The following is a 12,918-nucleotide window of genomic DNA, read 5'->3' as shown; positions in this document are numbered from 1 at the left end:
ATGTTGGAGTCAAAACACTCAGCCTCTTATTCTGGTCAAAATGGTATTCCTCATTTATTTTAACTCCCTCTTTGTTACACGAGATAAAACGAGTACTCAATGTAACTCAATTTGATTGCTTTTACTGAATACACATACATTGACTGAGAAAATATCTTTGTGTTTGGTTTCATGGAGAAAATAAAGGATGAACTTAGACAGCCCTACTTTAGGTTGCTGCTAATTGCACAATGATATTTATGAATACATAACACTTTATACAGGACCATGAATACATCCTAGCCCCTATCAGTGCCCAGACCCGTATGAAGAGGAACACATCAGTCCTTCCCCTGCGCTCACCTTCTCTGCCTCGGATCGCCCTGGACATGAATCTGGAGAAGATGGCATTCTGTCTGAGTGAGAGTCAGTATAGGTGTGTCATACAATGGCTCAAGGAGCTAGAACGACACGACCGGCGACTCAAACACAGAAAGTGGCGCCCTCTAGTGGGTGTGAAAAACAAGTGAGTAAAGCGATCTCCATTTCATCAATTAGTCTTGATTTGTTGATAAGGATCAATTAAGACATCGTGAGGAATTTAGTATCAACACTGAGGGTAATTGCTGGAATACTGCTATTGCTTAGTATACAAATTTGGAAGAGGAGAAAGTTGCATAAAAATCATAAAAATGCTAGAGCATTTTCCAACATTTATGGTAAAAAAGGTGAATTTTTCAATAACAAGGAGGGACTGTATTCTGAATATTACAGGGATGATATCTATATTAATTGTATTTGCCTTATGCCATATACATTTCTGGATTTTTAGAAATTCATTTTAATTTCAGTTGCAAGCTGTGGTGGAACTATGCCATTCAGGTCAATCTGCACATCATTCGTGAAAGAAACAGGCGTCAGACCAAAGCGTACCTTACTCAACGGGTGAAGGACGTGATCAAGTACCACCGTGCCTACATGTCTTTTCTGGCTGGCGAGATCCTCGACCAGGACCATCTGGTAAGCTATAGTGTATTACTTTTAAATAAAACTGATATATTAGAACAATGACAATTCCTGCATGTACATTGCTTTTCTTCAGCATCATTCTTGTATCTTGTATTAGGAATACTATTATTCATTTGCTGTAAAGCGCCTTGGGGAAGTTTTGAAAATTTTATAGGGTGCTATACAAATGTTGTATATTATATATCAATACTTTCATTATTATCATCTTATTTCACACACAGACATAAACAACGGAAAAAATGACATAAACAAGTTAATTTCAATGTCGTAGCGAATCTCCAATATTTATTTTGATAATCAGACTCAGAAGACTTCAGTAATATCCTATTAATGATTGATTGGATTTTATTTTCAAGACCCACAAAAACAAGATGGATGATGAATGGGCATTTGAGGAGCTGAAAATTTTGAGAGAGGTGACCTTTCAACGGGCAAGAAGAGAAGGAAAACTTGAGCAGGTTGGCTTTAATTTATCTGGAAATATTTTTGAAAGCATTTCAAACTCAATGAGACTCAAGCTATGTACATTTAAACATTTCACAGTTTCGTTTCCATTTTCAGGTATCCAGTTTTTAGACTAACAAACATCAAGGAATTTCATTATTTGATTTACATGTTTGAAAGCAGAATAGTATTGTAGTGCATTAGAATCAGAGATGTGATATGGAGTTTGAGAGATTTACTGATTTAGTGTTAGTTGGTACAATTGTACTTAATTTTGCTGTTTCCCAGGTGGCTGTTGAGAAAGAGGTTAGTCCTTCAGTGGCTGTGACCCCAGATGAGAAACCACAGGAACAGAAAGGTGTCTTACAGCGTTGGTTCCCGGGGTGGGGTGGATGGTACGGAGCCTCTGGAGCGGAGGGCGGAGCAGATACAAACCAGTCACAGGACAAAAAGGAAAACCTGGATGACAGCTCCGGAGAACCTCCCCCCAAAATGTCTAAGACATCTAGCTTTGTAAAGACCGAATCTCAATTAGGTAAGGCTAATCAGCAAACTAAGACATAGATATGTCCCTGCAGGTAGGGCGTAAGAATTGTACCTGCTGCCCCCATTGCATGATTGTAAGAGGCGACTAAATTAATTTTGGGATCTTATCTTTTCTCTTCCTTCTAAACAACTTTCTTCTTCCTAATGTCTCCCTTGACAATGCCTCACTTTTGGCCTTAGTTGAGCGTTCGCCTCTGTGAGGAAGGCTTTGGGTTCTGTCCCAAGGCCGAGACATACCTGAGTCTGTAAAAAGTCGGCATCAGTTTTGCGCTATCACAAGAAGACAAACACGAACATATCACAGCCTCCCAAAACACACACATATACACTACACGCATGCATCTTGCACACAGGGGAGGCCGTTTTTAAATAACCATAGCTGTTGTTAGGACGTTAAACAATAATAAACCAAACCATATATACCTATGCCAAGTAGTATCTGTTTCTCTGTAAATTATATAAAGAATATTGAACTGTTTCCTGTTTTCAGAACAAGAGTTGATGGATGTAATACAGGACACTTCTGAGAACACGACCTTCTTAAAGAAAGACTCTGTGTTTGCCAAACTAAACTTCAGCCTTGACTCAGGCTCATTCAAGCTCCTTTGCCCAAATGCTGATGGAATGCTAGCTCAAAGAGCAGAAGGTAGCTATAGTTAGTAGAAAGGGAGAGTTTAGCAAAGCAAAGAGTTCATACAGTGCATGGGGATAAAATTCCTTTTGTTTTATATAGTTGTAACTTGTCAATGTTCTGTTCAGGTAATTAAGGGGTACATTCGCGTATCCGGTTGAAACGGTTTAACCGGTTGAACCTGTAAAGAAAACGACATGCACAGATCTGGACCGAGGCCGACCTCAGGAAAATTTGGTACGTGTAGATTGAGGGGTCCAGACGTACCTGACCGAAACTAAAATGCTGACTATTGCTAGTTTGCGTTTTTTCTTTCTAAAACAATGTCAAGCCACGTGTAGTTATTAAGATACGTTATGTTATTCAGTGGATGCATGAAAGAAGGGCATAATATTCTTGATACATTGATTTTTATTCTCCGAAACTGTGCATTTTTAGCTCTGCTTATATAGAACGGTCCAAGTGCGTTCGTTTATCGTGGAATATTTCTGCGCCACACGTACCGTTTCAACTGGGATACGATTAGATGTTACTCTGAATAGTGTTCCCAGATGCTTGATATAATTAAATTCAAGAACTGTCTTGGTTTTGTGATGTCTATGGATTTATAGTGAAAGTTTTAGTAAACATTCTATGTACTGTCAGCATAGAAAAGTTCTGACTTTATTTAAATGTATGCACAGATAGGTTTTCAGTATGGTATCAAACCATCTCACATTTCAGAGAGCAAACCTTTAGTGACATTGTTGGAGCTGGAATGTACCGCTATCAACATGATGTTTGAATCTCGACCAAGAACCAAGGCCATGAAATTTGGTGCCAGTGTCTCGGGTCTGTATCTACAGGACAAAACGATAAAAAATCCCAGCTTCCCCAACATGATATCACCACAGGTTAAGGTAGGTATAAATGTAGACCTTACATACATGTTCAACATGCACTTACTGAAGCATGTGGCACATTCTGATTGTTAGTTATAATATGACAATACTGCAGTAAGTTATAGAATAAGACATTTATTTCATGTTTGTCCTTATAATTTCAAAAATTTAATAACAGATAATCTTTGCTAACTACAATTTATCCTCATATCTTTCAGCCTAGAATCCATAATAATATTAGCAAATTTAAGCCTTTAACATTGTATAATTTTTCTTGGTAAAAAATATTTATGAAAGAATATATTCTCAAGCTAAAAATCTCAAAATTTGAATATGGTATGAGTTCTGTGGGAATCAGAAAAATGATGTGAATTTGATAAAATAATTTACTTGTGTAGGATCGCCTGGCTTCCCATTCAAAGTCACCAAATTCCAGCTTTTCCTTGCCACCTCTCCACCTGCCTAAGTCACCAGAGGGAGCGGCTACTAGTGTTCCTGAAGAGAAAATATTCCAGCTGATGTATGAAAAGAATCCTGTCAATACAAATGCTAACTACCGGTATGTATCGGCCCATCTTCCATTGTTGAGATGTATATTATATCTCTAATACTGTGTCATATTCAGTTTTATTTATATCACTATTGGAGTCTACTGATTGTCAACAGTTTTTCTAAACAGTAATTAGTTTCACTTGGTATTAACATTGATGCTTGATGCTGTAAATCATGACCTAACTTTTGTGGAGATTTAATTTTTGCATTTTAAATAATTTATTGGTGAAGATTTTAATTCAGGAAAGAAACAATGTCGACAATAGGTTCCTTGTTTAGTTGTTTCATTATAAATATTCTCTTATTTTTTTATGGACTCTGTGTGCTAATTTATATGACGTTCAATTAATTGTGAAATAAAAGGGATCTGTTTATCATTCCAACAACAGGTAAAGTTTTATACAATTGTATTTTACAAATTGTTGTTTTTCAGAGTTACCATAGAAACCAAACCATTGGATATTGTATACAATGCAAGTACTATAAGGAAGATCCGGGAATTTTTTTCCACCAAGAATATGGGGACATCTCGCTCCTCACAGCTTCGACTTACCGGTATGTTCAAATTTTAAACCTCATCATTCAAGAGATGACAGAAGTTTGTGACTTTCGGATGAAAGGTCACGGTTTCAGCTTTGTTTATTATTGGCAGTAAGGTATTAGCATTATTATCGTGTAGCTGAAGTAAGTGCTGTGTTTGTTAATTCATAAACATGTATCACTGCATAGAAAGCATATCAATGCAAATCTTGCTGTATTATATAAACTTAATTGCGGTTTCGAGTCACGGCACGGCACTGTGTTGTATCTTTGAGCAAGATACTTTACTCCACTTGTTCCAGTCTGCTCAGCTGTACATGAGTATGTGGTTGGGCAGTGCTAGAATTGTTGAATGCTAGCTGTGAGAAATAATCACTCTTGTTGGCCAGAATGTCAGCAAGGTGGAGGGGGATCTTAATGTGGGAGGAAATCAGAGTACCCTGAGAAAGCTCAAATAATTGGCTAGGTGACCCCATATCCTTTCATGCCCGATGGGGAATTAAACCCCTGCAATCTTTGTGAAAGGCAAGTGTGTTATCCACTGCAATGCCGACCACCCGTCTGTGTTTCATCTTTGGAATCCCAGTTATTTTGCTTCCCCCCATCAACGTTTTATGCTAGTATAAACATTTATTGTTTAGAATTTCATGTAAAAAGTTATTGAATATACTGTACTCAGATCAGTACCTGTCTGGTGCTTGCTATTCCATCACTTTGACTGTATATATATTGAAAATTTGTCTTTGATCCTATCACACTATAGTGCTTTATTAAAATGGAACAGGTTGTAGCAATGCTAAATAATGTAGTTATACTAATATACAAAATCTTCTTTGCAGCTGCTGCCAGACGTCAGTATGAATTTCTGAAAGAACAAACCAAAGCCGAGCTGAAACAAACTCTTGACCAGATATTAGAAGGAGATGAAAAGGTGCCATGTTTTTTTATGTTAATAGATTAAATCAATCATAATGAAAGTGTGGTTTAAATATAATATATTTTCACCTCATAAACTTGCCATGAATGTGAGCTCCTGTTTAGCCTGTAGAACAATAAAGCGTATTTGGACACTAATAATAATAATATACAACATTTATATAGCGCCCTATATAATTTGTAAAATTACTTTAAAAGCGCTTTACAACATATGGATAATAGTAATGGTTATAATTGTGAAAACAAAAAACAAAGGCTTACAATCACTTTTATACATTTAAGCAAGCAATGTGCACATAATTGAACAAATGAAAGGGTGGTATTTACATGACGTCTTTGCAAAGATTCTAAAATGCAGACGTAAAGAGGTGAGTTTTGATGTCCCTCTTGAACTTGGCCAGGTAATTGACTTTCTAATAGCAGATGGTAAGCTATTCCACAACGTAGCTGAAACCCTCCCAAAACATCTGTTTCCGTAGGTCACAGTACAAGATTTTGGGACACACAACAAAGATTCTGACTCTGACCGCAGTAATCGTGATGGCTGATACCGGGTAACAAGCTCCTGTAGGTACTGGGGAGCTGTTCCATTCAGTGGCTTGTATGTGTACACCAGAAGTTTGTACTGCGATCTGTATCGTACAGGTAACCAGTACAACGAATAAAGCACATTTCTGTTTGATTTCAGTTGCAAGCAAAGAGATGGGATATTAAGTTAGACATTTCTGCCCCACAAATCATAGTGCCAGAAAACCTGGCAGACGTTGACACTCGGGTCGTTGTTATAGACTTGGGACATCTACATGTCTATAACAAAAAGTTGTCATCCCCACAGCAGGAGGAGGAAAAGCCAGTGGAAGACAATGATGGTAAGTCTGAACCAGATCATCAAATTTACTTCACAAGAAGAAAAAACAAAAATTTATAATGAATATTGAATACAAATTTTGAAAGCCCTGAATAAAAAGTAATTCTTTACAGTGTAGAAATTATGATTGATATACAGATGAGTTCCAGACGCCCCTGTCGACACCGCCCAATGAAGTGGACGATGGTGAGGCAGTGGAGACGAAGTCTGATTACATCCCCTTGGACCACAGCTTATCAGAGTCTTCACTGTTTGAGAAACTTTATGACAAGTATGTAGCTGAAAATCCTGATAAAGTACCATGAAAAGATTTAATCTATTCACTTCGGTCAAATATACACAAAGTACGACTTTTATCATCCAAGAAAGAAAGTTTGGTATGCACCAAAGTTTTTTAATTTATAAAGTTTTCATTTTGGGTGTTTTTGTTTGATGTGATTGAGCAGATTATTGTATCCGCCTCATGTTTTTGTTAGAATCTCCTGGAACTGTCATCCTAAGTAACAGTTATAGTTAATTTCACTTGTAAATCTTACGTCTTGAGCTATAGGAGAGGGTTCAGAGCTATGACAAACACAATTTAGGCCTGAAAATGTTGTGTCTCATCATGTTATTCTTTTTTCTGACTTGAATTGGATATTTCTGTTAATTCTCGGTCATATTCGTGTTTAAATTCTCCATGTTTTAATAACATATAATACTTATAATGTATTGTAGATACAATTTGGAGCTGTCAGATCTCCAAGTGATGGTGGGGAAGATGACAGATAACTGGCGCCACACCCGCGGAAGTCGTAGTTCCACCCACTTTCACGTCATAGACAAACTCAGCCTCAACCTCCAGTTTGAGAGGTATGTTTCCTCATTTTTACAGGTTTCTTCCTTTCAACAAGTTTTAATTGCAAAGAGATAGAATAATGTCAAAAGGAGGGGACAGAAGGCACAAGTATTCTATCTGTGTTCAATCTCACCTAATAGATATATAAATTTAGCTTTACTCAGAAAACTGAGAAGAAACTATTGCTTATATTTCAGACGTTTGATCTACACTCCTGACCCAGAGTGGCCAACTACAACTTTAAGTGGAAATATGCCGTGCCTCACACTCCATATCAATGAACAAAAGGTGGGCATGACCATTTAATAAATTGATTTAATTGTCTTTTTCAAGATCAATTCTATATATCACCCCTGAATTTGTCACATGGTAAGGTTTTTACCATGATCCAATCACGCGGTTCAATACACTTATAAAATTGAGAGATTACTGTGAAGGTCTGATTTTAGGAGTGGATAATTTAAAAGTGGTCGGAAGTATAAAGTATGAAGTATGAACTGTTTTTGTTCAATTGTACATGTTTGTTCATGATAAAAGTAAGATAAAGATTGTGAGATGTTTTTGAATCATAGCCTGTTAGAAAATAATAAATGTAAGGCAATACTGTTCCTACAGATGCTAGCCCTACATCGGTGTGTGGAAATTTTGAGCCAGCCCACCTCTGCTTCATCCTCGCTCGGCCCTGATTTATCCTCCTCTGGTAGTGGTATGTCAATGACCGAGTCGGTGTCTGGGGTAGATATCAGTTCACAGACTGACAACCTCTCTCTCAACACCAGGTATGTGATATCATGATCAGTGTGGTCTAAAGCATTTAGTCATGGTGCAGTAAAAGTGTCTATTTATCAGATAAACCTCTTAAAATATATGTATATACTATAAACTTTATTTATTTTACAACAATTATGAAGTTATATAACTTATATTAATCACTCTTGTTAGCCCGGATGTTAGCTCACAGGGGGTCTTAATGTGGGAGGAAACCGGAGTACCCGGAGAAAACCCACGTGGTCGGGCAGGTGACCCTATACCTTTTCACGCCCGGTCGGGGAATTAAGTAAAATGTTAACAGTTAGGAATTAAGCATCATCACATGGGTTTATCAGTATGTGGGGGATGTACAATTCCACTAGCATGACACCCTGTAGATTTTATATCAGATGAATGAAAATAATTGTTAGTTATTGTAAAAACATATAGGTCAAACTAGTAAAATCTGCCTGTGGGTCAGTACTCTGATATTGAAATTATACATTCCTGAATTATGAAATTCATTGAAATGAGTCAGAAATTAGAGCAGAGGTGTAATTCGTGTATTGCCTGTGTTTACTTTCCTGTATTATTATAGTAATACCCATTTGCAGATCTGGGTAGGAAACAGAAAACATGACTGTCCTGTTCAAGGACAAAACTAATATTATACATATAGGATCTTACATGAGTTTCCATTTCATATGAAATTTATTCTTCAATTTAGCAAGCTAAAATAAAAAAAATTGTGACGAGTTTCAGAAATTTTATATGAAATGAAAATGAGTGTAAGATCTTTTTTATCATATTATCAAGATGTGTGTTATTTATATGTGTAAAACAACAATTTTCACGCAACCTTGAATTGTAAAAAGCCACCGTTTTGACACCAGTGCGTAATTCTGTGACATCATGTACTTGTCCTAGGCGTGACGTCACAATGGAAACCATTGAAACTTACAACCAATCACAAGGCTGATAGGTCATATTACATGGGTTAATACGCAAAAAAATATGACATGGGTATATTCACTGAATTATAACACAGTACATTATGTGATAAAGGTATTTCACATTTTCCTTTCCCCCTTTTACTGTACAGTTCTGCATCTGAGAAGAAGATGAGTGACAAGATGAAGGAAGTATTGGAGGATTCACGTCTAATGCTGGCAAAGTTTACCATCAATGCTATGACACTGGAGGTTCAGAGTAGAGGTCAGTGTCATTCATTGGTTAATGTTTCTGTTATATATAGTTTGATCCCATATTCATGAACTTGAAGAAAGATTCATTCAAAGACAAACTACTTCTTCATGTCTGCAGATTAAGTTTCTGATATGTCCATTTCATAATTTTTATTTTATAAAAGGTTATTCCAGAATATAAAGAGGAAGGGGTCTAAATAATTGCTATGACATATATGTATTGAAGAGAGTAGAATAAACATCAATAAATTGTGGGAAACGGGATCAGAAATGGTGCCTCCTTGCCCCTTCCACCCAATACATTTATACTGTTTATGAACTAGCCTTCAACTTGTTGCCTTTTCTTGCCATACATTATTGTCAATAAAGATTAACGTATTATCCGCGTTGGTTCTCGTGCGGTAAATTTTACTTATGGCACATTCTTTCCATTATTGTTGATGTAGGGCGCCCTATCGTGGAGCTTCAGGTGACTAAGGTGAATGCCAACCTGACCAAACGTCCATATGACACCAAGATAGGCCTGACAGTACACAGTCTCCTTGTGGTGGATGCTCTGCAGCCTTATGGAACAGACTTTGAATTGCTTGTAGCTTCTCACAAAAATGTCACGTAAGTGCAAATTGATATCCTAATTTAAGTGTATATCAGAAACTGGAAGTGACTAGGATGAGGGACCAATTTGTACATTTCCCCAAATGCTGCAGAAAAATGGCTCCTGCACTCTTTAAGTTAAAAGTTATGATATCTCTGTCATTTACTGTGTTGTATCCTTGAGCAAGATACTTTACTCCGCTTGTTCCAGTCTGCTCAGCTGTAAATGAGTACGTGGTTGGGCAGTGCTAGAATTGTATAATGCTAGCTGTGAGCGCCAAAATGGCAGCACTGGCTGTATGCTCCCCAGGGAGTTGAGAATGATATTGGCTGGTTGCAAAGGCCTATAACCATGGATAATAATTTGTGAACCGCTTTGAACCGACCTACTAGGTTGTGATAAAGCGGTATATAAGAACCCCAAATTATGATAATATTATTATTTACAAGAAGAAACAGTTCCACAGAATTCTTTAATTCTATTATATTATCCCTTTATGATCAGCTTGTAATATGAAGTAACCTTTGCACTTGGCTTACAAGATTTGTTACAAAGAAAATGCTTGTTTTGACACTTTGGAGGTCATGCTTTCCTTTTACACACACTCTTATCTGGCCAATAGTCTTGTTTTACAAAAAAAGGAAACATGAAATCTAGAGATGTTAATGATTTTGTGTTGCTTCACAAATTCTTTTTGATATTGATATTTCTGTTTGATTTCCAGACTAGACAGTCGAAGTGGAAGTATCCGAGGCTCCGAGGCAGTGTCACCCGGTTCACCAATGTCTCCTACTTCCCCACACTCCCCCATGGAGAGCCTCAATGAGTCCGCTTCCAGCACCAGTCTAAAGGTGGTACAGGAGGCCATCTCCAAGACCTTTCAGGCCCTCGTCAACTCAGGTGATTCTGTATAGGACTTGTTAAAGGATTTAAAAAAGTCGGATCATGTAAACTGCTTCACAAACTATAGTCTTTTTATCACAACATTGATTCGTACAAGCTTATCAATTCAGACCAACTTGTCACATTCAACTCTGAATATTTATGAAAATTGGAAATATTTGAAAGACAAAACGAATTTTGAATAAGTTTTTGTTAATATTCACCTTAATAATGTTACCCTGACCCAAGTATGATATCATTTGGTTAACTCCTGATCCTTAGTCATTTATAACATCTAATTTAGGATATGTTTTCCTGTTTCCAGGCTCCTATTCACTAGGTCTAAACATTGGTGACAATGAGCCGGCTGATTTGATACCTACTGTGGAGGAGGAAGCACTCATATCAGTTGATCTAGAACTCATCAACGAGAACTCACCAAGTAACACTACAGGGAAGGGTGCCCTACAGATAGCCAATCTACAGTTTAACAACCTGGATATCATAGGTAAGGCTAGGCTATAGTACAACAGCCTAGATATCAAAGGTAAGGCTAGCCTATATTACAACAGCCTAGATATCGTAGGTAAGGCTACCCCATAGTACAACAGCCTAGATATCGTAGGTAAGGCTTCCATATCGTACAACAGCCTAGATATCATAGGTAAGGCTTCCATATCGTACAACAGCCTATATATCATAGGTAAGGCTACCCCATAGTACAACAGCCTAGATATCATAGATAATGCTACCCCATATTACAACAGCCTAAATATTGCAGGTAAGGCTAGCCTATATTACAACAACCTGGATATCATAGGTAAGGCTACCCTATAGTACAACTGCCTAGATATCATAGGTAAGGCTTCCCCATAGTACAACAACCTGGATATCATAGGTAAGCCTTCCCTATAGTACAACAACCTAGATAGCATAGGTAAGGCTAGCCTATAATACAACAACCTGGATATCGTAGGTAAGGCTAGCCTATAGTACAACTGCCTAGATATCATAGGTAAGGCTTCCCTATAATACAACAACCTGGATACCATAGGTAAGACTAGCATATAATACAACAACTTGAATATATATCATTGGTAAGGCTACCCCATAGGTAAAGCTAGCCTATAGAACAACAACCTGGATAACATAGGTAAGGCTAGCCTATAGTACAACAGCCTAGATATCATAGGTAAGGCTAGCCTATAATACAACAACCTGGATATCATAGGTAAGGCTAGCCTATAATACAACAACCAGGTTAACATAGGTAATGCTAGCCTATAATACAACAATCTGGATAACATAGGTAAGGCTACCCTATAATACAACAACCTGGATAACATAGGTAAGGCTAACCTATAATACAACAACCTGGATATCATAGGTAAGGCTAGCCTATGATACAACAACCTGGATATCATAGGTAAGGCTACCCTATATAACAACAACATGGATATCATAGGTAAGGCTAGCCTATTATACAACAACCTGGATATCATAGATAATGCCAAGCTACAGTTCAACATCATTGATAACTTAAATAAAACCTGCTTTCATCTCTACAAACTAAAGCAGACTCCTGACATTTCAGTATGGGCTTATTTGTATGTTGCTCACAAATTTCACATAATTCTATCAAACATCGTTAACAGATGACAGCTGGTGCTGTCTGGTTGTAGTTAAGTGTTTACTAAATAGCCCAATGTAGATGACTTTTGTCTCTACATAACTTGTTCACCTCAAGGTCTAAAAATGTTAGGAGGTCCTCCCACTTAACTTGTAACATCAATAGTTTTAATCAGATAGTTTAGTGACACACCCAAGACTGAGATTCAATTCTGTTATGTTATCTGTTGCTACAGGTAACCAGGAGACCATTGTGGAACTACTGAGTTTCTGTAAGACCATCAGCCCTGAGAAGGACTCGTCATTTTCTAGCTCTTCCACGTCTCTGACCAGAACGAAGCCATCCACCATCATGACACAGAGTGCCAATATCTCTGTTTTGACAGATCAGGTAAATTGAAGTCTGGGAGATTAAACAATCTCAGTTTTATTCATAAAGTTCAAACTGAAGTAAACATATTATTGTGTTATTTGTCATTATTGGTTACAGAGAAGTCTACTTGAAATAAAATTTGAATCTAGTTCTAAGAAAACCCTTACTCTTTCCTAACATGCAATTTAAATGTATGAATTAATTTTGTTATTTTCAAATAACATACTACCGGGCCCACTT

General features: G+C 37.2%; 1 protein-coding gene across 2 annotated transcripts in view; it reads left to right on the top strand.

Moving 5' to 3' along the window:
* LOC110447735 (vacuolar protein sorting-associated protein 13D-like) overlaps positions 1–12,918 on the top strand; it is a 68,448-nt gene that overhangs the window by 9,348 nt on the left and 46,182 nt on the right. For both annotated transcript variants that reach the window (XM_021493625.1, XM_021493628.1), the window contains exons 10-28: positions 264–505; positions 831–999; positions 1,365–1,466; positions 1,741–1,987; positions 2,489–2,644; positions 3,353–3,528; positions 3,909–4,069; positions 4,496–4,617; positions 5,442–5,533; positions 6,227–6,407; positions 6,545–6,677; positions 7,124–7,258; positions 7,442–7,532; positions 7,860–8,023; positions 9,097–9,209; positions 9,646–9,811; positions 10,519–10,694; positions 11,002–11,184; positions 12,542–12,696. In XM_021493625.1, coding sequence (XP_021349300.1) covers positions 264–505; positions 831–999; positions 1,365–1,466; positions 1,741–1,987; positions 2,489–2,644; positions 3,353–3,528; positions 3,909–4,069; positions 4,496–4,617; positions 5,442–5,533; positions 6,227–6,407; positions 6,545–6,677; positions 7,124–7,258; positions 7,442–7,532; positions 7,860–8,023; positions 9,097–9,209; positions 9,646–9,811; positions 10,519–10,694; positions 11,002–11,184; positions 12,542–12,696 — 2,964 coding nt within the window. The remainder of the gene's footprint in view (positions 1–263; positions 506–830; positions 1,000–1,364; positions 1,467–1,740; positions 1,988–2,488; positions 2,645–3,352; positions 3,529–3,908; positions 4,070–4,495; positions 4,618–5,441; positions 5,534–6,226; positions 6,408–6,544; positions 6,678–7,123; positions 7,259–7,441; positions 7,533–7,859; positions 8,024–9,096; positions 9,210–9,645; positions 9,812–10,518; positions 10,695–11,001; positions 11,185–12,541; positions 12,697–12,918) is intronic.

The sequence above is a fragment of the Mizuhopecten yessoensis genome, unplaced genomic scaffold (genome assembly GCF_002113885.1).
Source record: "Mizuhopecten yessoensis strain PY_sf001 unplaced genomic scaffold, ASM211388v2 scaffold3575, whole genome shotgun sequence".
NCBI classification, from domain to species: Eukaryota; Metazoa; Mollusca; class Bivalvia; order Pectinida; family Pectinidae; genus Mizuhopecten; species Mizuhopecten yessoensis.
This window is presented reverse-complemented; position numbering and strand designations above follow the sequence as displayed.